At 38.2% G+C, this 26,631-nt stretch overlaps 1 protein-coding gene across 3 annotated transcripts in view; it reads left to right on the top strand.

The window, feature by feature from the left end:
* The window catches only part of med23 (mediator complex subunit 23), a 120,243-nt gene that overhangs the window by 57,976 nt on the left and 35,636 nt on the right, over positions 1–26,631 (top strand). For all 3 annotated transcript variants that reach the window (XM_060851272.1, XM_060851267.1, XM_060851259.1), the window contains 7 exons: positions 10,914–11,119; positions 12,997–13,177; positions 14,130–14,300; positions 17,587–17,803; positions 20,744–20,980; positions 22,891–23,056; positions 24,373–24,445. In XM_060851272.1, coding sequence (XP_060707255.1) covers positions 10,914–11,119; positions 12,997–13,177; positions 14,130–14,300; positions 17,587–17,803; positions 20,744–20,980; positions 22,891–23,056; positions 24,373–24,445 — 1,251 coding nt within the window. The remainder of the gene's footprint in view (positions 1–10,913; positions 11,120–12,996; positions 13,178–14,129; positions 14,301–17,586; positions 17,804–20,743; positions 20,981–22,890; positions 23,057–24,372; positions 24,446–26,631) is intronic.

The following is a 26,631-nucleotide window of genomic DNA, read 5'->3' as shown; positions in this document are numbered from 1 at the left end:
AAAGGAGACGATTGCTTTGTCCTTGTCCATGCTACTATTCTTGATGTTGTCTAGGAATTCCTGTGATGATTGTAGGAGTATTTGGATTTGCTTATAAGATATTTTAGTTTTTGTTGAAGTTCTTTTGACAGTTTATGTGACGAAGTTCCAGGGAATGCCACAGTAGGTCTAAGTGGTACGTCTGCTTTGTGTACTTTGGGTAATCTGTGAAATCCTGGAGTGGTGTTGCTTTCTGGTTCCAGTCTTTGTGCGTCAATCCTGATCATTAGTCCATTTTTTTGTAGGTTCCATAGTGTGTTGTTTATTCTGTGGTTAGCTCGGCACGGGTTCACACTCTGTGTAGGTAGGTTTCAGTATCTGCAAGTAGTTTCTTTGTTTTTTGAATATATTCAGTTGTGGCCATGATGACCATCATTTCGCCAGTGTTTACTGGTACTATTGATTACATTCTTATCATTTATGAGTGTTTTTAGGGCTTCTTTTTGGTGTTTGTTGTTCACTTTGTCTTTTGTTAGTAAGGATACATTGGCTTGTCTGACTGCTTTCTGTGTCTCTTTGGTTAATCTGTTAGTTCTGAGCACACATTCTAGTGCAGCTCGGAAGTCTGTTGATTTTGCGTCCCTGTGATTGGAGTTGAGTCCCTTGGCTAGTATGACTTTCATTGTCTGTAAGATATCTGCTGGAGAGGCTTCTTACCCGGATGTCTGTTGTGTTGTCTTCTCTGCTGTTGGATAGCTTATACCAAAATCCACAAGCCTGACCACCCTGGCCAACCCATTGTCTCAGCTCCTGCCCCACTGAACTCATTTCTACCTACCTCGACACTGTCCTACCGCCCCCAGTCCAGGAACTCCCCACATACGTTCGAGACGCCATCCACGCCCTCACCTCCTCCAAGACTTCCGTTTCCTCAGCCCCCAATGCCTCATCTTCACCATGGATATCCAATCCCTCTACGCCTCCATCCGCCATGACCAGGGCCTCCAAGCCCTCCATTTCTTCCTCTCCTAACGTCCCGAACAGTACCCTTCCACCGACACACTCATTTGTTTGGTCGAACTGGTCCTCACTCTTAACAATTTCTCTTCGAATCCTCCCACTTCCTCCAGACCAAAGGGGTAGCCATGGACCCCAGTTATGCCTGTCTCTAGAACAGTCCATCTTCCATAATTACACCGGCACCACTCCCCACCTCTTCCTCCTCCACATTGATGACTGCATTGGCACCACCTCGTGCTCCGGCGAGGAGGTTAAGCAATTCATCAACTTCACCAACACATTCCATCCTGACCTTAAATTTACCTGGACCATCTCTGACACTTCCCTCCCCTTCCTGGACCCCTCCATCTCCATTAATGACGACCGACTTGACACTGACATTTTTACAAACCCACCGACTCCCACAGTTACCTGGATTACACCTCTTCCCACCCTACCTCCTGCAAAAATACCATCCCCTATTCCCAATTCCTCCGCCTCTACCGTATCTGCTCCAAGGAGGACCAGTTCCACCACAGAACACACCAAATAGCCGCCTTCTTTAGAGCCCACAGTTTACCTTCCCATATGGTTCAAGATGCCCTCCAACGCATCTCGCCCACATCCCGCACCTCCACCCTCAGACCACACCCCTCCAACCGTAACAAGGACAGAACCCCCACCCGGTGCTCACCTTTCACCCTACCAACTTTCGCATAACCCAAATTATCCGCTGACATTTCCGCCACCTCCAAACGGACCCCACCACCAGGGATATATTTCCCTCCCTACCCCTTTCCGCCTTCTGCAAAGACCGTTCCCTTCATGACTACCTGGTCAGGTCCACACCCCCCAACAACCCATCCTGGCACCTTCCCTGCCACCGCAGGAATTGCAAAGCCTGTGCCCACACCATCTCTCTCACCTCCATCCAAGGCCCCAAAGGAGCCTTCCACATTCAAAGTTTTACCTGCACATCCACCAATATTATTTATTGTATCCGTTGCTCCCGATGCAGTCTCCCCTACATTGAGGAGACTGGATGCCTCCTAGCAGAGCGCTTTAGGGAGCATCTCTGGGACACCCGCACCAATCAACCACACCACCCTGTGGCCCAACATTTCAACTCCCCCTCCCACTCAGCCGAGGATATGGAGGTCCTGAACCTCCTCCACCGCCGCTCCCTCACCACCAGACGCCTGGAGGAAGAACGCCTCATCTTCCACCTCGGAACACTTCAACCCCTGGGCATCAATGTGGACTTCACCAGTTTCCTCATTTCCCCTTTCCCCCACCTCCCCCCAGCTGTAAACTTCCAGTTCAGCACTGTCCCCATGACTTGTCTTACCTGCCTATCTTCCTTTCCACGTATCCACTCCACCTTCCTCCCTGACCTATCACCTTCATCCCCTCCCACACTCACCTATTGTACTCTATGCTACTTTCTCCCCACCCCCACCCTCCTCTCATTTATCTTTCCATTCTTCAGGCACTCTGCCTGTATTCCTGATGTAGAGCTTTTGCCCGAAACGTCGATTTTTACTGCTCCTCGGATGCTGTCTGAACTGCTGTGCTTTTCCAGCACCACTCTAATCTAAACTCTGGTTTCCAGCATCTGCAGTCATTGTTTTTACCTAGCTTATTCATTGTCTTGTAGTGCCTCTCTCTTTCTGTATGTAGTTTTGTTCAATCCTATGGTGATAGCCTGTTTCACTGTCGTGGTCTACTTCTGACTGGCTGTTTTTTGAAGTTAATGACTTTTTGCACACAATTGTTTTTTGTTTGTACCTGTGTAGTCTGTATGAGTCCATAATCATAACCTGGATCATCCTGAGACTCTTTTTTTGTCTGACTGTTTCCCTGACCTGAGTTGTTGATTGGTGGTCATACCGGCAACTGTGACAACTGGCACCTGAACTACAAATCTTTATGTAAACCTTAATGTATTGTTGTCCACCATTTAGCCAATCTTCTACTGTGTGCCAGTTGTAGTCCAATGAGACCCAGTGGCATTCTTTCAGGGTAGGTGCCAATTTATTGCAAATTTTGTAATTTTCTTCACTCTATCTATCAAAGTCAGAAGTCACATGATACCAGGTTATAGTCCAACAGATTTATTTGAAATCACAAGCTTTCAGAGTGCTACTCCTTTGCCCAGCCCAGTCCAACACTGGCATCTCCACATTATTGTCTCTGTCAAAAGCAGCTGCTAAATGTAAGCCTAAAGTATTTGTACACGATATCCATAATTGTGCTGCAGGATGAATAATGCTTTAATTTAGCCTTTGCATGGGTACCAGAAATAATAGAACTAGCCATTGTTTAGTTCATATAACTCCAGACTGATAGCATCATATCATCCGACTTTATGGCTTAAGTTAAAGGGTAATTCGCATTCATGATAAAGTTAATATAGTGACAAGAATAAACCAGTAAATTACAATAAAATTCTTGATATTCAGGAAGTTAATAACATGTATTACAAAAAGTCTAAAATGTGAACTTTCATTAAAATTTCCAACAGCCTCTCAATAGACACATTAATGAACTTTGACAAATTTCTGTTTGCACCCTCCCCATGATATAAATGAAGATACATGAATATCAACTTGGTTAATGCTTTGTTTAATTAATGCCAAGGTATGTCTACTTTCTATCCTAGGTTAGAGTGGTGCTGAAAAGGCACAGCAGGTCAGGCAGCATCCGAGGAGCAGGAAAATCGACATTTCGGACAAAAGCCCTTCATCTTTTGCCCGAAACGTTGATTTTCCTGCTCCTTGGATGATGCCTAACTGGCTGTGCTTTTCCAGCACCCCTCTAATCTAGACTCTGATTTCCAGCATCTGCAGTCCTCACTTTCGCCTACTTCCTATCTTAGCTTATCCTAAAGAGATTTAAATTAATAATTTTCCCAATTAATCATTGGTGACCCATTTTGTCCCTGCTTTGTCACTGCAGGAATTAATTGAAAGAGATTTCCAGAATGGTCAACAAATTCAGCCAACTCCAACTCTTAAATACAATACCATTTGCTTTGAATAAATTCTGCCTCTAAGCTGGAATTTGTGTATTCCTCTCTAATTGAAATCATTAAAGAAAGGTTTGTTCTAAAATGTAGTCTCCAATCAGAAAACGTGAATCCACAATTTGCAAAGAGAATAAACTGTTTCAACGGAAGTCACCGATGACATTTTCAGTTGTCACATTACTAAGTCTAGCTATAAATTTCTGTAAGAATAGAACTTTATGAATTTAAACTCGTCGGGGCCTAAGCTCTATCACATGACATTCTTTATGACAGTTTCTAATATGGGGCTCTTTTATTTCTATGTCCATGTTTTCACTGGTACCTGTTTCCTGATTAATAGACTGGAACGGTAGTTTTATGCTTGCTTGTTTCTATACCATGGAATTGTAAAAATCTTAATTTCTCCGAAAGTTGGTTAAATGATTAAATATGAAAGAGTTTGAGTATTGCTGGAAAGAGACTTTCACAAAAGTTGTTTGTCTTCTGCTTCTCAGACCATTAGCATGGATACTAATGTAAAGAGGTGCAACATTTTATACTGTAGAAAAAGGGATTGCTGTTTGTTTATCAGTGGACTCTAATTTGTAGAGGTTGTCTTGGAGAAGTTAGAAAATCGATGGTTTAATGTCTCCTTTTTAAAAACTGTCAGAATCAAAGAAATGTGCCAATGGTGTTGAATTTTCTCTAAATGACCAGGTTTCGCTGGTGTTTGAATGACCATTGTTTAATAACTTGATTTAGCGAACAGCCATTTCATATTAGAAAGTCTTTTAATTATCATTGGAGTGATTCACATTGGAACTGCCCAAGGCAACCAATCACTGCGCTTGTCTGGACAACATCTACAGAAAAATACCACACTATGACAGTGAGTGAAAAGTTAGCCTGAGAGATAGATTTAATGATGAGCCTTTCAGTAGCAAAAATTTGGAAGGTTTTAGAGACCATCAGTAATTTAAAAAGGAAATTTAACTTCCCCTTAGGAGATTGCAAGGATAGAGGGGAAACTAGGACCCAATGGTTTGTTCTACAGAGGCTCATGGACACTAAGGGCTGAATGGCCTCCCACTATATCATAATGACTTAGAAAATTGCAATGCATAGGGCATAGCTGGTTGAAGGTTAGTGTTGGGAAAAAGTGAGAGAGAAGTCTGTCAAGGACCAAAGTCAGGAGCAGAATCTGTTCTGGATATGGGACAGAATTGGGTAGGGGACATGGTAGTGGTGGTGAACTGTGAAGGAATTCAGGAGAAAAAAAAAATTGAGGTGCTGTGGGATTTGGAATTAAAAGGGTTGAATGAATTCACTTCATCAAGAATGGGATTAGGACAGCAGAGGTTTGGATCAGTTGAGGATGATGGAGAATGACAGGTTCGCTAAGAAAACATTTAAAGTTATGGTTTCAGCAGCAAATGGCTTAAAGGAAGTGTGGCGATGGGCACCATTTCTCATTTGGAAGTGATTGTGATGGAGTTGAGCAGAATGTGAAGATTACAACCTTATATGGCACAATCAAATTTTGGTTTACCTCTGGTGATAATGAAGAACCTTCTTGAATCGTTGCAGTCATTGGAATATCAGGGCAACCACATATTGGGAGGACAACTTAAGGATTTTGACCCATAACTGAAGGAATGCCAATATAGTTCCAAGTCTGTGAGACTTGAGGGGAACTTGCAGGTGGTAGTGTTCCTGTTGTCCTTGGCTTTCTAGGTTGAAGAGACCTTGGATTTGGAAGATGCTATCTGTTAAACCTCACTGTGGTAGCCTGCTAGCAATCAAGTTCTACTAATCATGGAGCTATCACAAAATTAAAGATTTTAAAAACTATGCAAAATTCTCTGATTTATCTGTGCCAGTTTGAAGCACAGCACAGGTCAGATTTCTGTACTTTAAAAATAATGACCATTTATTAGAAATAAATAGGTTCTAACAACAGGTAAGCAATTATGAATAATCAGGATATAACTGTACTAGTTAAAGCTCTAACCCACTTTAAAAAAATTTTCCATCTACATACATGTACCGTCATAAGAGAAACATGGGTGTTATGAGTAGAGGGAAAAGCCAAGAAGTAGTTCAGTGGTTCCTGTCGACAGGTTTGTCTGAGTTGATCCTTTTACTAATCAGAATGCTGTTTCTCAATTGTTTTTTGCTATTTGTTTTTAATTTGTAGGAGGCAGGGGGTGACTGGCTCACACTTATGAAAGTCTCTGACTTCTTAAATAAAATTCACAGCTTATAGCAACTAATGAATGGAAATAAATTAGCTCTGCAGGTTTGTGGTGTTTTTTATTGCAGAACTGAAACACATCGCCTCCCCTGCTGGAAATCCATTTCCTTCTGCCAAACATTGATACCCCCTAACTGTTCAGCTACCAGAGAGCTATTCCTATAGTTATTGGCAGGCAGGGGACCATTATCATTGAGGAGAAAGTGAGGACTGCAGATGGTGGAGATGAGAGCTGAAAATGTGTTGTGGAAAAGCGCAGCAAGTCAGGCAGCATCCAAAGAGCAGGAGAATCGACATTTCGGGTATGAGCCTTCCTGAAGAAGGGCTTATGTCCGAAACATCGATTCCCCTGCTCTTTGGATGCTGCCTGACTTGCTGCGCTTTTCCAGTAACACATTTTCAGATCTTTATCGTTGGTCTGTGCATTGTCAACCAGTAATCAATCAGCTTGTTGTCAATTAAATCTCTGTGTACGTACACCCCTGGCCTCAGCTCTTCTGCAGATAGGTGTTCCTCACTGCTTGAAATGACATCTGTGTAAACAGCACTTGCAATGGGTTTCGGGTAACTTACTTTTAAAAAGTGCAGAGATCCTTCCGCAATCTTCAATTGTCAAAGCTAACTTTTTTCATATTTCAGTCCAGAATCAAAAATTGAGTAACCTAAAAAGATGGGCAATTTTTATTGACAAAGGGATCTTCATGAGTGACTGCAGTGCACCTTTTAAAAGGTATAAACTGCTGCCACCATGTATTGTTAGTAAGGGATTGAATGTTGAAGGTCACGGTTGTGGTGTCAATCAAGCAGCCTGCTTTGTCCTAGATGATGTCAAGCTTCCTATGTGCTGTTGAAGCTGCGCTATGCAAACATGTCGAGAATATTCCATCATCCTCATGATTTATGACTTGGAAGTAGTACTATTGCATTGGGAAGACGGGAGATTAGTTCGTTAATGCAGAATTTCCAGTTTCTGATCTATTTTTGTAGCCACAATAGTGAGATGGATGCTCCAGTTTAGTTTCTGATTAAACTAGAGCTGATAGTGAGGGATTTAGTGATGCTAATAACAATGAACATCGAGGAGTTCCTTAGGTTTAGATTCTCCCTTATTGGGGATATTTATTGCTTGCCACTTGTGTGGCATACATGTTACTTATCTCTTAGCAAACCTTCAGTATCTGAGCATTCACAATTGGTGCTGAACATGATAAACCTGAGTGAACATTACCATTTATGATCTTATGATGGAGGGAAGGTAATTGAGAACGTAGCTGAAGATGGTGTTCTGAGAATGCTATCCCAAATATCTTCTGTACTGTTGTGCAGGCCAAAACAATTGACTTCTAATGACATCAGCCATCTTCCTTTTTGGTTTTGCTCAGTCTGCTTAATGATATGCTGTATTGAGTTATATTTTCATGTCAAGGGTAGCCACTCTAACCTCATCTCTGGAGTTCTTTTGTTCATGTTTAGATGAAGGCAGTAATGAGATTAGGAGCACAGTAGCTCTGGTGGCATCCAAAAAAAAAGCATCAGTGACTAGCTTATTCCTTTTAAGTGTCGCTTATAAGCAATGCCAATTACTCCCTCCATCATTTTGCTGCCAATCTTGCCTTCATGGTCAGTCCTTTGAGTGTAGGGGTTGGGAAATCATGTTGAGGTTGTACAGGACATTGGTAGGACTACTTCTGGAATTCTGCGTCCAGTTCTGGTCGCTCAGTTAAGCTTGAGAGGGTTCAGAAGAGATTTACCAGGATATTGCTAGGAATGGAAGGTTTGAGTTATAAAGAAAGGCTGGGACTTTTTTCATTAGAGCATAGGAGGTTGAGAGGCAACCTTATAGAAGTTTATAAAATAATGAAGGGTGTAAGTAGACTTAATGGAAGTTGTCTTCCCCCTAAGATGGGGGACTTCAAGACAAGGAGGTACATTTTTAAGGTGAGAGAAGACAGAATTTAAAACAACCCAAGGGACAGAAGAGGTGATTCACAAGTGAATGAATGTTCTAAGGAAGTGGTGGATATGGGTACAATTACAATCTTTAAAAGGTGTTTGGATCAGTACATGATTAGGAAGGGGTTGTAGAGGAATGGGCTGGGGCAAGTTTAGTTTGGGATTATGTTTGGCATGGATTGGTTGAACTAAAGGGTCTGTTTCTATACTCTGTCTGATAAGACATTAATTAGGTTGGATTTGTTTGACTGTGCACCAGTAATACCTGGGTAATTTCCCACTTTTTGGGTAAGTACCAATGATTTACTGTCTTGGAACAGATTGGTTAGAGGCTCACCTTGTTCTGGAGCACAAGTTTACAGTGCTTTTACATTTTGCAGAGGTCACCTGGCCTACTGTGTATAACCAATATTTTCAGTTTTGGTTTTAGATAGTCAGCCTTCTCAATAATTTATTACCATTCTCTGGTTGTAGCAATTAAATCTTCCATTTTACAAACTGGCTACCTAAAGTGAAACGTACATGGACAGTTGAGATTTCCAGAAAAGCAGCCTCTCAGTGTTAGTGAGACGTAAACAGTTGTGAAATAGTGAAAAGGATTGTTTTATTTACTGGTTGATTTCACTCAATATTGCATACAAGTAGTCAAGGAAGTATTCTACCTTTTAGGTAAATCATGTTTAAAGTTACAGGAAAATAATCTGATTGGGACCGGTCTGGAAAAGGGATAAACTGAGGAAAAAACTGCATCTGTGATACTGGCATGGAAATGTATCTCAGAGTGAATCTGCTTTACAATTTTAATAGAGCATTGATATCTAAGCTATCCATATTAAACTAATCTCAGAAGGAAGTTCTAATTCTGATTTCCATTCCAGGTTCTGAAGTTTGTTTTTCCCGTAGCTAGACAAGAATCTAAAGGTTTGGTCTTTTATCCTCCCTGATTTACCAAGACTGTAGACCATTTGACTGGCAATCGAACTGCCTCCATTCCTTGAAATCATTCCAGTTTGTATTGAGTGAACAAAAGCAAAAGCTCTTGAAAATCTGAATTGGTAGTGGAAAAAAAACTTGAGAGGAGTAACTTGAGCACTGCCTAGAATTTGCTAGAATATCTAGATGAACCTGCATTGTTTCAAGCTGTGCTGCAGTGGAAATAGTACTTCAGCTTGATCAACCACAGCAGGGGATTCTTTTTTTGAGGAAATGGGAAAGCACGTTGGAGGTATCCTTGAGGAATGTGGCACAGTTAGAACTAATATGACGGAGTCTGAGGAACTGGGAAAATGGAATGAGGTCCTTGTAGGAAACTGGGTACAAGGAACTGTAGTCAAGGTGACTGGGTGATGTTGGGTTTGTAGTGAATATTGGTAGACTGCCTATAGCAGAAATGAAAGCCATGAAGTTCAGGAAGAGAATAGGAATGTTAGAGATGGGCCACATGAATTTGAGAAAAGTTTAGAAATTGGACGCAAAATGAATTAATATTTCCAATTTTGCGAGGGAGGAGGAAGGACTGTCAAGGATGTTATTGATGTATTGGAGAAAGTGTTGTGAGGGGGGATCCCAAGTAGGAGTCAAGAAATGTTCCACATATCAATTCGGGTACCAATTTAATCTGGGGAAAGTGTGACAGGTTAGAGGAAAAGTTTTTCAAAGTGAGAATGAGATCAGCCAGACAAAGGAGAGTGGTGGTGGGTAGGGACTATTCAGACCACTTTTCAAGAGAGAAATGGAGAACGTTCAGACCGTACTGATGTGTTGAGAGTGTGTCAATGGATTGCACATTCCTGATAAAGAAGAGCTGGCTGGTGAAAAGAAGCTGAAACTTGGAGCCAACATAAAACATCCAAAGAATCGCAATTGTAAATGAGAAGAGACCAAACAAGGGGAGCTAAAATAGTTACGATAAAAGGAAATAAGTTTAGTTTGTTGGGACTTTTATCGTTAGAGCATAGGAGGTTGAGAGACAAGCTTATAGAAGTTTATAAAATAATGAAGGGTGTAGATAGACTTAATGGTAGTTGTCTTCCCCTAAGATGAGGAACTTCAAGACCAGGGGGTACATTTTTTAAGGTGAGAGGAGACAGAACTTAAATGACACAAGGAGCAAATGTTTTACACACAGTGGTTTGCATGTGGAAACAATGGGTCTGCCAGGGTAGTCTTGTTTTGGGGAGAAGGTAAAAGCAGGTTGATATTAAAGATGTTCAAATTCCACCTGCTCTCACTATGGGATTCAAATCCATGTCCCCAGAAATAATAACGTGGGGTTCTAGTCCCAGGCATACTTTTCTTGTCCTATTGTGGAATAGTTATTAAATTGCTTCAACATAATTGCAAAAATAGAATGCTTAGGCATGGATTATCAGTGTCAGAAGAGAAGAGTACAACAACAGAACAAATCAGTTTAAGTATTATTTCCATACTTGTAAGATCATAACCTGGGAGTAATGTCTAGGTTTTTATAAAGTAATAAAAGCAAGACTGGAAAAATCAAGTGTTAATTTATTTATTGGACTAGAAAGATTAGTAGATTTCAGTTCTCAAGTTGAAATCTAAAATAGTTCAACTCTCTATCCTGGTTTGAATTGAACACTTTGACCAAGTTTTGAAATAAATTGGGCGACCACAAATATTTTATCCTCTGTTAATTTATGCACATGTAAGTAACATTTCTTCATTCACTTATATTAACCTGTAATGTTTTGTCTGCTTTAGGCCTTTTTTAAACAGAACAATGTGCCTCAGGAAAGTCGTTTTAATTTAAAGAAGAATGTGGAAGAAGAATATAGAAAATGGAAATCAATGACCAATGAGAACGATATTATCACTCACTTCTCCATGCAGGGGTCTCCACCACTCTTCCTCTGTCTGCTCTGGAAAATGTTGTTAGAGACTGATCACATTAATCAGATTGGCTACAGGTCAAGATCATTATAAGATAAATATATTTTGTGAATTTAGTAGCATGTTACTAAAATTTAACAGAACTATCTGCGTATTTAAAAATGCCACAGAACCCATGCAATCCCTACAATGTGGAAAGCAGGCCATTCGACCCAGCGAGTCCAACCAAACTTCCTGCTCTATCCCTGTAACCCTGCATTTCCCATGGCTAATCCACCTAGCCTGCACATCCCTGGACACTATCTTGGTAATAAATAACAGCATTTATGTGATTTAATGGAGTAAAAAAAAGTAAATTATTTTCCTGCCACCACACCACCATGCTACATAACATTTTCTTAATTAAAAGATTATCTTAATTCCGAAGACTTCATAAGTGAAAAGCTTTGGGCTATCTTAATTGTCATTTTAATTCTTTTTTTTTGATTTCTTTCCGACAGGAAAGGCATTTTGAGAAGTAGTTATATACAAACCCACAATCGCTACTGTTTGACCAGTTTGTTTATGCACTATAAAATTGTCTTCCCTAAATAAGCTCATTGCAATTTTTACTGCACAAAGCTTAATTGCAACTTTGAAGCAATAGTTAACATATCTGAAAGAATTGATGGTAAAACCTGCTCTGTGGTAAACAAACGTAGTTGTGATACATATTATGCAACAGTATAAAAGAGGACTGGAGCTTCTAGTGGAATAATACCTAAGATCACATCTATAGTTTTCTGTTGAGTGCCTTTTCTAATCTGGATTATGCAATTAAGAAGCATAGAATTGATAATGACAATCAGGCTTCACAAAATGCCATAAACATTATAGATTTGAAGAGGCAGGAAATTGACGACCAGTTTCAAGTTTGTTCTTTATATTTAAAAAAAATGATTTAAGGAAGAGGATAAAAAGTTGAACAGATGAGAACTGAATTCAATGGAACTATTCCATGCGTGAATGAGAGTGGAAAATAATGGTTTTGTGGCTTCTTTTTTGTGTTTTGTGATTTGATGTAATCACTGACTTCAGCTGTTAGTGGTTTGGTATTCTATCGACATAAAAATTGTGAAATTATTGGATGGACAGTTCCCCTGTTGTTGAGATCAACTTTGGGATCATTCAGAAGCTAAACACAAATAGTTCCCAAGCTGGTTGACTTAAATATTTTTTTGGAAGACCCCCTACTTTCTGTTGTGAAACAGGGCAATCAAAAGTGAGAGAGGGGCAAAATGTAGCTTGAAATAAAAGAAGACACCTTCATTTTTATAAGGTGCAAAGTAGTTCTTAGACGGGGGGTGTCTATTCAACATTGCAAGTGAAAATACCACTCTTGTGTACTCCTCATGCCATGTCACACTTACAGATTCCTCCAATTAAAAAAGCTGCAGCTCATCCAAAGGAAAGCTGTAATTACAGTCTAAGAAGTTTACCTAAGCTGCAGCTCATTTACAAGTTTATGAAGTAGAATAAAAAATAAGGACAGAATGCCTCACATTAAATAGGCATAAATTATCTCCTATTGTCCTCCAGGTTCTAATTATGGTTCACTTAAAGACTACAATTAATGTCATTGTTCAATAACAAAGAAGTTCAACTTCTACTCATTGTATATATGGTAATGAGATTCAATTTCTAACAATTATCAATTTTCAACTGATTAAAATTTACTTTTTCTACTCTATTCTTGTGAAGAAATTAACCTTGAATTGTAATGTAGTTTTATGATTATGCGAATGGAAGTTTGTTTATTTGGTGCAAAATATTCAAGCAAAGTAAATGCTCATTATATAAAATGCCATTCTCTTTCAATGCTGGTATTTCACATGTTCTTTATATATTTAGAATTACACTGTTTTTGTGTAAATTGTATTTTGAAAAGAAATCTAAATTATTCTCTTGACTGCAGAGTGTTAGAGAGAATAGGAGCTCGAGCTTTGGTAGCTCATGTTCGAACATTTGCTGACTTCCTCGTCTATGAGTTCTCAACTTCTGCTGGAGGACAACAATTGAATAAATGCATAGAGATCCTTAATGACATGGTTTGGAAATATAACATCGTCACCTTGGACAGATTGATATTATGCCTGGTAAATGAAGTACACTATTATTCTCAAGATTATTTAAGAGTATCAGTACAGCAACCTAGTTTTAAAATAGCATGGTCTCTGTTCTTCTGTATCTCTAATTGATTTACTTGATTCTCCTTTCCATTTCAAAGTAACTTATGATTAGCCAGACTTTGCGGTCAACAGAGAAACCGTGACATTTACTGTTGACTGAAGAAATCTGCCTCAAAGGTCTCCAGTGTGGATTTATGCTTTTTAAAATGTTTTTTAAGTTTAAATCTACTAAACCAAGATGATCTGCAGGTGTATAGCAGCAGTGTTGGAAGCAGGGTATGTAGTCAATTAAATTGAAATATCCTCTCAAATTTCTGATTTTCAGATAATGCCATAAATAGTTATGAGATAGAAATGTGGAACCTTTGACAGTATTGAATTTGCCTTTTAAGATTGGTAAGAGTGTTAAGCAACAATTGTGGAGTTAGTATGCTGTTTAAAAAAGAAACTTACTTGTACCTTATTCAATAGCATGCGACTATTTCACAGGCTTTTACAGTAACAATATTGGCACAATATTACAGGTTTTTAATTGATTCATGCTTGGAAATCATAGTCTGAATTATAGGTATGGTTTGCAGTTCCTTAATAGTGTAATTTCTAAGTTGGAATCGCGGACAGCAATCTCTAAATTTCTGGGTTGTCTCATATATGTATGGACTGGTATCAGTATTGAGTAACGATAGCAAACTTTCGACAGTATTACAGCAGAAGCTGATCTATAGTTATCTGGGGCATGACAAAGAAGGAAAAAGACCAGCCTCTATATTTGTACAAAACATAATGGAAGGTAGGATTCTTCCATTATTGCCACTACCTTAAGTGCACTGTACAGAAAATAAATTTCTGCTTTGTTAGCAATGATCTTCAACAAAAACTCCTATCGTTATGGAGGTTTGGATTTTATTCTTAATTATAGGCTTTGCGAAGTCATGAAGGAAATGAGGCCCAAGTCTGTTACTTCATTATTCAGCTGTTGCTGTTAAAGCCAAATGATTTTAGGAACCGAGTGAGTGACTTTGTGAAGGAAAATTCTCCAGAGCATTGGCTCCAACATGACTGGCATACAAAACACATGAACTATCACAAGGTGGGTGTCTGCTATTGGTCATCTTTTATGTCAAGCATTAAAGTCTTGCATTCATACACTGTTATGGTTTAAGTTTATATCAATAACAGATGTTCTATATTCATTTTCAGTTTCTTTTTGAGAGTAGTTTTCTATGCATTTTGTCAATCACATTGAGCACTTGTATAGACAAAATCTCAGTCATGATGTACTCAGTGCAGCAGTTTTAAATTTTAAACTTGTCAGAAGTTAAGCATTTTACTTTGTGAAAGCTTGTGTTACGGCAAACTGGAGAAATGTACTGTTGCTGTAGCCCCACTACTCCATGGGTGAAAACAAAAAGATTTTTCCCGCTACAGATATGACCAATTTAATACCTTCATTAAATTTGGTTTTACACAAAAAGATTTAGCAACCACGTTTATGAATAAATACAGTTAAAGATTTGTTAGCTAAACAAAATTTATTCAATAAAGGAGCAATAATTGGCTAACATACCCAATCAGTAATGTAGAAGCACTTTCCCTCTTCAGGAAAAAAGTAATGAATCGTTTTCTGCAGAGATTGGCTTACAGCAAACAAAACATTTTGCCAATGAGTTATTTTTAAAAGCAAAAAGATAAGGCATACTGTGTTCCAGAGTTTATTGCTCCGATGATCACATGGCCAGAACCAGTCACTAATCACACATGAAGTTCTGTTGTTGCTTACTTACCTTCAGGGCAATAGTCGATGGGCATCCCACATGTTGTGGTTCTGTTCGCCGAGCTGGAAGTTTTTGCTGCAAACGTTTCATTCCCTGGCTAGGGAACATCATCAGTGCTATTGGAGCCTCCTGTGAAGCGCTGCTTTGATGTTTCTTCCGGTATTTATAGTGGTTTGTTCTTGCCGCTTCCGGGTGTCAGTTTCAGCTGTAGTAGTTTGTATGTGGGGTCCAGGTTGAAAGAAAGAAACATCAAAGCAGTGCTTCACAGGAGGCTCCAATAGCACTGATGATGTTCCCTAGCCAGGGAACGAAACGTTTGCAGCAAAAACTTCCAGCTCGGCGAACAGAACCACAACAATGGACACCCGAGCTACAAATCTTCAACCAGACTTTGGGCATCCCACATCCCATGAACAAAAGTAAGCAACCCTGACAGCTGAATGGTGTGAATCTCAATTTATGTTGAAAAAGATGATGACATCTTGCTATGTACAGTCTGTCTGGAACCTACTCACTGTTAAATTGCCCCTCCAAAATGAATCTTAAGTAATGGCTTTCCTTATAAAGATGATTTTCTCAGATTATGATTTTGATTATAGCATTGCAACATGCACTGCACTATGCTGCTGCAATTGTGTGTCTAAAGAAGTTGTTTCGGCAAGCAGGATGCAAAAATATCTTTAATTTTTGACTGAAACAACTAAAAGTATTTCAACTCGGAACACTACTCCAAGGAACTCCTTTGACAATTCCCTTGCTGTGAGGTGATTGGCCTCCAACAACTTCAGCCATCTTCTTTGCACAAGGCGTAATTCATTCACATTAGGGGCAGAGCCCCACCCCTCACCTTTTCACTGAAGCCGTGAACCAAGTAATTACAGATTGAGCATTGGTGAACAGGTTATTGATGAGTAAGTGTTGCTTGATAGCATTGTTGATGACACTTTATGTTGTCAGTTTGAGCTCTTATCATAATGTATCTAACATTTTAACTGTATACTGGTCCGGTTGTATAAGGTGAGTGCAATTGACATAGTTTTCTTCCGTCATTCTAATTTAGTTAAATATTGGAATGAAATACAGGCTATCCTGTATCAGCAGTTTTGCTCCATTTAAATGTAATTTAAAATATGTTCGAAGTCAGCTTTCCCATTTTCCTGCTGTGATCCCAAGGACCTTGATATTTACTGAAAATCATCTACACAATCTGACTTGCAAATTTCATAGCAAACTTTATTGCAGATCACATTACTCAGCAAATAGTGGCTCCAATTCTGAGGAATGGTCTGACATATCTGGAACTTTACATTGTTTGGTCTAAAATCTTTATAACAAGCCACTTCAAAAAGAGGAAAATTAATATCATTTTGATATGACCAAAATCAGATTTTACAAGTTGTACACTAATCATCCATTGTGACTCAATCAAAATTCTAGATGTGAGATATGGTGTTTAACTCATTTTCTTACTTGCAACCATTATTAAGTAATCTTTAGAGGCTTAATAACTGACCTTTATTTCATCTTTTTTTGTTGACTTAACACGTACTTTTTCTCTCTCTCCCTCCTGGCCCAACTCCATTAGAAGTAAGAAAAGCATATTCTTTAGCACGTTTGCAAGTGTAGGAAATCCATTTTTTAATTGAATGTTATGAACAAACTTTATTTGCCTTCAAAGTTTATCAGAGGACCATTTCTAATGTAGAAGGGATCCACTATATTTTTTAGAATTCAAAAATATCATACCACAGGAAGCTACAGTTTGTGGCCAGAATTTACAAAATATCAAGATGGAGCATGGTATTAATCTGGAGTTGAACTAACACACTTCAAGTGGTCTGCAGTTTGGTAATTCCATTCGTTGAAATCATCAGCATTTAGACCCATCAATTCATTACAGATCCTTTGCAAATTTTGGTTTGTTTAACCGAGACAAATATAATTACTTAATTGAAAGTGTTGCAGAAAATATGAAGTGGTTGTTGATTGTGATAGTGAAATGTTTTTCCATAACTGCTAAGTTTACAATATTCACTGACACTGATTCTGTTGAAGTTTTGTGTCCTGATGATAATCGGGCAAACATCGTATGTCCACTTTACCGATGCAGTCCTCTGTTTTTAAGCACACATGAGAATATGACTCGAGTCAAGTGTAGAAAGACATGAGAAATGTGAGACACAAATTTGGTATGGCAGAGGTCCAGCAGGAAGAGGAAATGTCATTGTAGCGTTCTGGATAGAACCTCTGTTGCCTTCTGGTTGTGTTTTTCTTTTAAATTATCTAATATTTTCAGCATCCATATCATGAAGAATGAGCTATAATAGCATTCAAGCTAATTTTATGTTTTGTGTAGTGACTGTTGAATGAAACGCAAACATTTTTAAGTTGAAAGCTTTGCCCTGATATTAACAATCATTATTAAAGACTGTAAGCATTTTGTATAAATTGCTGCTCTTGAAAATGAAATTCTGCTGCTAATTAGCATTGAAAAAGATGAGATTGAAATTGCAAAACATTTGAAAGAATGGTGCTCAGGAATAGAATTCATTTTCGTGTCAATCGTCTTAAGGCTTTCTACTTGCTGTTCATCTCTTTCAGAAATATCCTGAAAAGCTGTATTTTGAGGGCCTGGCTGAACAGGTTAATCCCCCCGTGCAAATTCAGCCTCAATATCTCCCTATTTATTTTGGAAATGTCTGCCTTCGGTTTTTGCCAGTGTTTGATATTGTAATCCACAGATTTTTAGAATTACTCCCAGTTTCAAAATCTTTGGAAACACTTCTTGATCACCTCGGAGGCCTGTATAAATTTCATGGTAGGTTTCATGTACTTCAAGATATCTAATAGTGCTTGTCTCTCTTCCTTGTGTATTAACTAGGCGGGTATGTTTTCTACTATTTGTATAATTAAGTTTTTTTTAAAATTTCAATCTTGTTTCTTTGCAAGGCCAGTGATCTGATACGATTTACTAAACATCAAATTTGCTCACAAATTATTTATTTATTTATTTATTATATTTATTTTGTTACAAAATACAGTGAGAAGTGCTGTACAGTGGCACCACTTTCTAATTCTATCTTAAAACACAGGAAAAAAGAACAAAACTTAGAATACAGAGGCAGAAAAATAACAATATAGTGCTCCACTATGGGCCTGGTGACCAATAATGAGTCAGTTTTGGGTCACTTTGCTGATAGCAGCAACTGCCAATGTCACAGTAACTCCCACTGAGCTCAAACTCCACTGCAGCAGTCATGAGTCTGCTCTAGAACTATCTCATCAATACAGAAACACTAGGCTCACTTCGTGGCTGTGCTAAGCCTATCTTCAGTGATTGCAGGATGAAATTTTTTATGCCTTTGCGCCACCAGCAAGACAGTCTCATGAAAGATTGGAAGTACAGTGCCGATGATGTTCTGCTACGCCACTGATATGTAGGAGATATGATCAGTAAGGTGAAATGTTGAAATATTTTCCCCCTATTAGAAAGATGCGTATCCAATATCACAACTGAAGCAACATTTTTATAGCATCCTTGCCTTGAGTTTTTTACATGGGTGAATGTGTGTGACATGGAGGGAGAAAAAGAATTATCAAGTGCAAGAACTGAAGTACAAAAAAGGAAGAATTCTGTGTGTTTGGGTAGGATCAGGGATTGTGAAAGTAGAAATCAGATCAACAATAAGAGGCTTTTTACTGTGTAGATTGTTAGGCCTAGGAAAAGTGCTCTTGTTCTGCTTTACCCACAAACTATGCTGCAGAAATGCTTAACACTCTTGCATCTTTTATCTGCCAGGTTTTCCCAAGCCAGGAAAACCTGACGCTCTTGGTGAAAAATAGAAAACCCGTTAAAATGAAGGCATAAAAGATTTACTGGTCAAGTCACATTCCAAGGGCTGTTTGGTCACTTGCCCATAGCAGTTAAAACCACAAGTTCATTTTTAAAGTTTTGCATGTTTTACCTTCCCACTTGATCCAAACCTATATGTTTTAGGGGTTAAAAGGTTCCCCAGAGATAACCCACTGTGCAAAAAATATTTTTGCACATTATGATTTAGAATCAAATGTCTGGAAAAATGGTGGAAACCGATTCGGCACAACTTTCGAAAGGGAATTGAACAAATGAGAAGAGTGAAGGATGCATGCTGGGACCTGCAGTCAGAAAATTGCTGAACAACAAACATCTTAACACTGCATCAGTCGAATATCACCAAGCTCAGGAAAGCTCCAATTATGAGGTTTTATGAAAAAAGAGGCTGCAACCTTAGATTCCTGCATCAAATAATGACTTGAAAGGTGCAAAAAGGTCATTTGAGAAATTTGTCTGAAGTAATAAAATTAAGTTTGCATACTCTACGACAATCCAGAAGTTTTCAGCTTAGGACAATTCGCAAAATGAATGCGTGAAACTGCCTTTAGTAGAGAGACAAGGTTACATTTGTTTAAGTGTTGTATTTGTGTTCTGGAGGCTGAAGTTGAGATTTTCTCTTGGGAGTGAAATAGGCTTTACAGAACATAGGAACAATGTGTCAAAGGAGACCTGTTAATCTTTCATGTTTTAGAAAGAGATTAATCACTCTTCTGTGATGATGTTGCTCCTTTAACAAGTTCATGGTGTCCTTGGATTTTTTTCAAAGAGGTCATAAAAGACACAGACTTTAAAAACTTTAGCTTGAAGAGTTTTAGGCCAATTTAATAATAATGAACAGATACTGCCTTAGACAAAAGGCTTTAAAGTTTTTGAAAAAAAACACTTATACAAGAAAAGGGGAGTGGCAAGTTCTCCCAGCTCACAGTTTTGCTCTGGTCTGATTATTCACTGATAGCCATCAGGCCATTGTCAAAGAAGCAGGCCCATGGTGGTAGCCCCCCTCCCCTCCACACACACACACCAATCTCTCTCTCTCGCTCTCTCTCTCTCTCTCTCTCGCTCTCTCTCTCTCTCTTTGTCTGTGTGTCTCTCACCTCTCCTGTAAGCCCCTGCGTTTGATTTTACCTTTTTGTGCCAAGGAGTGTTTGTGGGGATTATTCCAAGTATTTGGAACAACATCATTAAATTGGGATGATCCACTGGATTTTCAGATAGGTTAAGTTATTCTGGATTTTGTTCTCTTTTGTTTGTATTTTATTCAGTAATCTTGTAAATAAATGCTGTTTTGGTTAAAATTAAGTGGTTTCACCAGTGCCATCTCTCCTGGAATGTCCACTTTACACTTGCTTAAAACAACGAGCAAATTTAGGGTCTGGGCTAATTTCTTGAAATGTTTTAAGGTCTGGCCTGATCCATAACACTTCCTTGTTGTTTCTTTGCAGCTGTGTAATTTTATTTCTTTACCATTACTTATCTAATTCCCTTTTGAAATCTGTTGTTAAAATCTGCTTCTTTCACTCTTTTTTTCTGTAGAGAACATTCGAATCACAGCTATATAAGAAATCTTTTCATTTATGCTACCCCTGCTTCTTTTGCCAATCACCTTAAATCTGCCTACTTACCCTTCTGCCACTGCATTGTCTCTTTATTTATTCTGTATGTACCCTTTGTGACTTTGAGCACCTGTATCAAATCTACCGTTAACCTTTTTTTCTATATGAAGCCTATTGTTAATTTTCCTAGTGTGTCTTTAAAACAAGTCTTTGAATACATTTACTTACATTCCTGATTTTGGAGAGTTTGTATTCTTATTTTAAATGTTTTTGCTTAAAATTAATTGAAGTGAAGGATCAATGTTCAATTGCATTTTTGCTTCCACTATAGACCGACCTGTCACCTACCTATACAACACACTTCATTACTATGAGAGACATCTGCGAGATCGCACAAATCTTAAACGCAAGCTTGTTCATGCAGTCATTGGCTCTCTAAAAGATAACCGACTACAAGGCTGGTGTTTAAGTGAAACTTACCTGAAATCTGCCATGAATGCACGAGAAGACAATCCGTGGGTTCCTGATGACACGTACTACTGCAAGTTAATTGGTCGATTGGTGGAGAATATCCTTCCTCTGTGCTAATTAGTTTGTCTTGTGCAGCAAATCTATATTTATAGAAAGAAGTCCTGCCATACTTAATGTAATTTATTAAGAGTATCTGTATATAAGAGCCAGAAAATACCTTTTGAAGGAAATAAATTGACTGAAAGTTTGTTAATGTAATCTTGAATTTTCTCCAGAGTTTGAAAGACTTTTTTATCATTCTCATAAGAAACTTTAATCATTACTGTCAGTATGAAGTTGTTCATTGCTGCATGCAGAAGTTTTGGAAATGGTGTCCAAGTGTAGGTGTAAGGACAGCTTGCCAGAGGGTTACAAACAGTTTACAGGGAGATATTGATAGGTTAAGTAAATGGGCAAAAAGATAAGAAATGGAGAATAATATGAAGTGTTCATTTTGGAAGGGAGAGCAAAAAATATTATTTAAATAGAGAAATCTTCAACAGAAAGGGACTTTGGGGCTATTTATGAGAAAAAAACTCTGAAAGCTAGCTTGCAGGTGCAGCAGGTAATCAGGAAGGCTCATGGAATGTTGGCTCCTATTTCAAGGGAGTTGGAGTACAGCTATCCTCTCCTTTTCAAAATTTCGCTTTATGCCACTTCACTTTTACAAAAGACCTACATTAGGACCATTTTTTTTTGGTAACCAAAAGAAATCCAAGAGGATTTTCACTTTTACGAAGAAAGGTGAAATGTTTCCCACATAAATTAAGGCTTCGTTGCTTTATGCCATTTCAGCTTATGAAAGGTGTCATGGGAACGCTCTACTTTCACATTGTGGGGGATTCCTGTATAGGAATAGAGAACTCCTGCAGTAGTACAAAATGCTGTTGAGACCATATCTGGAGTATTGTAAGAAGTTTTGGTCCCCCTTATCTAAGAAATGATATTATTTCATTGGAGGCAGTTCAGAGAAGGTTCACTAAGAGTCGGAGGAATTTATTCTGAGGATTGAGAGTCTTTGGAACTCCTCACCACAAAAAGCTGTAGTACCAAGTTCTTGTGTATATTTAAGGCTGAGATGGAGTCTTGATAATAACGGGATATGGGGAAAAGGGCAGGAAAATGGGCATGAGGAGCGTTGGATGATCCATGATCCTGTTGAATGCAGAGTATGCTCCAGAAGTTGAATGTCCTACTCCTGTTCCTATTTCTTATGATCTTATGTGGCAAAAGCAACTGGGCATTGACAGTTCCAGTCACTATAGTAATTTATTTATAGTTTATGCCATTATAACTACATTTGTCTAATTTCTATTCAATCCACATAACGATAAAATTCATCAATAGAAGTGGAAATATATTTGTTTTGCTGAGGTTTAGGTATTCTGGTGCCAATAATTCAAATGGAGCATGAACCAAGGAAACACTTTTTAAATTCATTCATGGGCAGCTTTTATTGCCTGTCCCTAATTGCTCAGAGGACAGTTAAGAGTCAACCACATTGCTGTGGGTCTGGAGATACCTGTTGATGAGAACAGGTAGGATGGCAGTTTCCTCTCCTAAAGGACATTAGTGAGCCAGATGGTGTTTTTTTTTGATAATCGACAATGAATCCTCAGTCATTATTAGATTCTTAATTCCAGGTGTTCAGTTAATTCAAATTTCACCACCTGCCATGATGGGATTCAAACCCGGGCCCCCAGAATGTTATCTGGATCTCTGGGTTAACAGTCCAACAATAATACCGGTAGGCCATTACCTCCCCATACTTTATGTTGTTTTGATTTGTAAATATTAGCTTCATTAGATGAATTATTTTTAAATGTTGTATAATTGGTTTGTCCGTTACTTTTTTCAGTGTACTTCATGAATGAAGTTTGGTTAAGTTTGATATGTATTTCTTCTACTTGTGAAAGTCTTTAATTACTGTTACACATTCAGTCATATTTCCCTTAATCAGTACACCACCCATGGCAGGTAAATCGCCTGGTCCATTTCCAAACTGTGACTGGAGATTCAATGAATTTCCAAATCCAGCAGCACATGCCCTTCATGTAACCTGTGTGGAACTTATGGCATTATCTGTTCCGGGAAAAGAAGTTGGAAATGCACTTCTTAACGTTGTACTTAAGAGGTAACTTTGTTTGGAAACTATCTTTCTTCACTTTGGACAGTGATGGCTTTTAAAAAGCATGTTGCGTTTAAAATGTGAATGAATTGTATTTACATAATGTAAGAGCAAAATACTTGGCTAAAATTTGATTTGCTTGATTTCCATGATGGTTACAAGTTTCAGGCTTTCACCTTTTTTGAAGAATGCTGTTGAGCATGTTCCTTTCAAAAGATAAAAATGACCATTGGTTATTCAAGTTTGGATTTTGTATTAGTGGCACATGTGCATTTTGGCCTCTGTGTATGAGGGGATTTATTGATTAACTTGTCAGTAATTTTGGAGCTGTTATTTGAAAGAAATGTCAGTATGGGAAAGGGAGTCTGGAAGTAGTGGAGATGAAGGGGATTTATTTGAATAAGAATTTTATTAGCAAGCACAGTAAATACTCAGTGGCATAGTTTGCTTTCAGTTTAAAGGGATCAAGATTGTTTATTTTTACTCAGGGAGGAAAACCCATTGTTTGGAAGCCTTCTAGTTTCAGTTCAAGGTTGTGTAGAAAATTGGATGTATGAAACGGTCCTTTATGTGGAAAACGTAGAGTTGAGAACTGTTAGGAAATAGGTTACCTCATTGTAAGAGTTTTAGTTTGAAAGTTGCAGACCAGAAGTGTTTGAAATGTTATGTGAAGCTGTGGAAGTCTAAGCTCACGTGTGTGAATAATCAATGAAGAGGCTACCAGACACTCAAGACTGGGAAATGGGTAAAAAAAAAGCAGTTAAGGGAACCCTAGTAATGATAAAGATACAAACTCTCTGGTGTTTGTATACTGTTACATGCAAGTGTTGGCAGAGATGGGATTGTATTTTTAAATGTGTTTTGAAATTTTTTGATATGTGTCAAAATTTAGTTTATCTTTTCCTTTGCATAATAAACTTTTATTGATGAAATCGGATTTGCAGCACATCTTTGTGTTTCAATGAAAGACTGCCTTGTTAAATTTAGAAAAAAGCAAAATATGAACTGACAAACCAGCTTTCACCCTGGGATTTGACTTGTCCAGAGATTACATTGGATGGGATTGTAACACAGCACATCTGCTAGCATCTGTGAAGAGAGAAATCTTATTAATGTTTCAGGTTGATGTCTTTCCATGATCTGCTGTTCTGATGCCAAGTCATCTGCCTGAAATATTATCTCTATTTCAAGATTGTACATTTTCTGCCTGATCTGCTGAAGATTTTATGCATTTTCTATTTTTACTACTATTTTTTTCATCCACAGTGTTTTGCTTTCATGCTTGTACTTTGTCATTTGTTTCTGTACTATTTTTCTTCCAGTCAGCCGTTGGTACCGAGAGAAAACATTACTGCCTGGATGAATGCAATTGGACTTGTCATAACTGCATTGCCTGTAAGTTTTTAAATGTAGTAAGAAATTTAGTAAGTACTAATAGTTGATGCAAATAAGACTCTCGTGGCAACTGAATTCAGGGTTAAATAATAATTCCAAGTAAATGTGTTAATTGAAAATAATCTTGTGTGAAGCTTTCAAAGTCTGTCTGCAGTTAAATTTTTTTCTGAGAAACCATTAGCTTTCCATTGACATGATAATGCTGATGATTGCTATTGCCAGAAATGTTGAGTGGATGACTGTTCTTAGTTGCCTCCTGTGGTTTCCCCGACAGATATCAGTTTTAAGTCAGTGTGGTTTGCTCCATGTAATATTAAACGATAGGGTTTGTTCGGCACAGCAAAGGCTTACAGGCCTTAGCATCAAGTAAGATGATGAAAATGTGCTCAATATGGAAGCAACATCGTTATAAATTAGGGGTAGTGAAAAGCTAACATAAAAAAAATAGTAGAGTGATTCCTGATGCTTATGCTCGAAACGTCGAATTCTCTATTCCTGAGATGCTGCCTGGCCTGCTGTGCTTTGACCAGCAACACATTTGCAGCGATTAAAAAAAAATAGTGTTAACTATAAAGAATTGTGGGACATACTCACATTAGCAGATTTTTCCGACATAGTAAATCAAAGACATTCAATAGTTCTAAACTTGGAAATTCCAGAAAGCAGCCATTTCAGCCTGTTTTACTTTCCAATGTTAACTGAAAACAAAATTGCAGCTGCTGTAGTAGTTGTTGTTCTGGCAACAAGTTTGCATAGAAGATCAAGAACAGTTATGCATGAGAAAGCTATATTTCATTCCATTACATTTAATATCTGAAATATATTAAGCTTTACTTGACAGCAAGTCCAGGAAATGGCAGACCTCTAGACTTAACAAACTTTTAAAGCAGTGTCAATTGTACTACGTTGAACATCAATATTTGTATTAATGCACAACAATGTTATGGATTCCTTTATTTAGATATAAATATTAAATCAGAGTTTAGAACTTAAGTTTAAAAATTCTGTTCATTTCTTTTTTTAACCTCCCTTTCATTCATAGTTTCTCTAACCTGTTTTGCGGCCTAGCCTCTGTTTATAGCAAACCAGCACTTCAGTGTTAAGAAAGTTTGGCTGGGAAAGAGTTAAGTCCACATCAAGTGTATCCTCACTGTTGGCTTGATGGAAGAATACTAATCTGGATGCTGTGTGATAGCAGAAATATTATTTTAAAAACTTGGAATATGGATTTTACATAAACCCTGAGAGTATTTTCGGCCCCCATGGAAGATGAAGCCTGGTGGTGTAAACAATGTAAAATATTTTCGCATCTGGTGGGGGCCAGGCTATCCAGTCATGTCAATAAGTAACCAATGTGCTCACCTAATAGTGCAGGCTCTTGTCTGACACTTTCAAAACTAGATGATTGCTCAATTTCCTCCATGTTTTGAAAGTATCAAAGGTCATCTTTGGTTGAATTGCTCACCTCAAAATTATTGAATCTTTTCAGGCATTTCTATTGGGTTTTTTTTCTCTCCTTTTTACCGCAAAATATATCTGAAAAGTAAAAATTACCATTGGGGCATTTTTTTGTTTGCTATGAAAATTATTGGGATTTTCAATTCCTGGTGGACCATCTTGAATTCCCTTTAGTAGCACCTTGAGTTGACATGTTGTGTTCCAGACACCACACTGGGATTTTTGAATGACCAAACTAATCAATAGCAAGGAGCAAACTTACCGAGCAACGAAGTGAAATGTGAGGGGCTGCTAATGTTGGAGATCCAACTGAAGCCCTCCAATGTTGACATCAGCTATGGGGGGCACAGCATCAAATTACATGCCGGCACATCTCCCAATGCTTAATGCTGCCATTTTTAAAAATGCAGCTTAATTAACATTCTGAGCTGATTTTGGCAGAAAACGTGGCAATTGAAGTAGCCAACTAACTTTTCAGCACCTGAAACCAGGTCACTTCAGGATAAATTGAATTCTGTGCACTACTGGATAGTTAATAAACTACTAGTCAGGTACAACCAGCAAACTTGATTGTCATATTAACATGCTTCATCTGAGTAAAAGTATAGTATAATAAAATGCTGTGGAGTTTCATTGTAAATAATTCTTCCATTAATAAACTTCAGCTTGACATACAAATAATGAGTTAGACAGGAGCACACTGGGTGGGTTATGCAACCTTTGATTGT

This window comes from Hemiscyllium ocellatum, chromosome 3 (assembly GCF_020745735.1).
Source record: "Hemiscyllium ocellatum isolate sHemOce1 chromosome 3, sHemOce1.pat.X.cur, whole genome shotgun sequence".
Lineage (NCBI taxonomy): Eukaryota > Metazoa > Chordata > Chondrichthyes > Orectolobiformes > Hemiscylliidae > Hemiscyllium > Hemiscyllium ocellatum.
The sequence above is the reverse complement of the archived record's forward strand: the minus strand, read 5'-3'. Positions and strand labels throughout refer to the sequence as shown.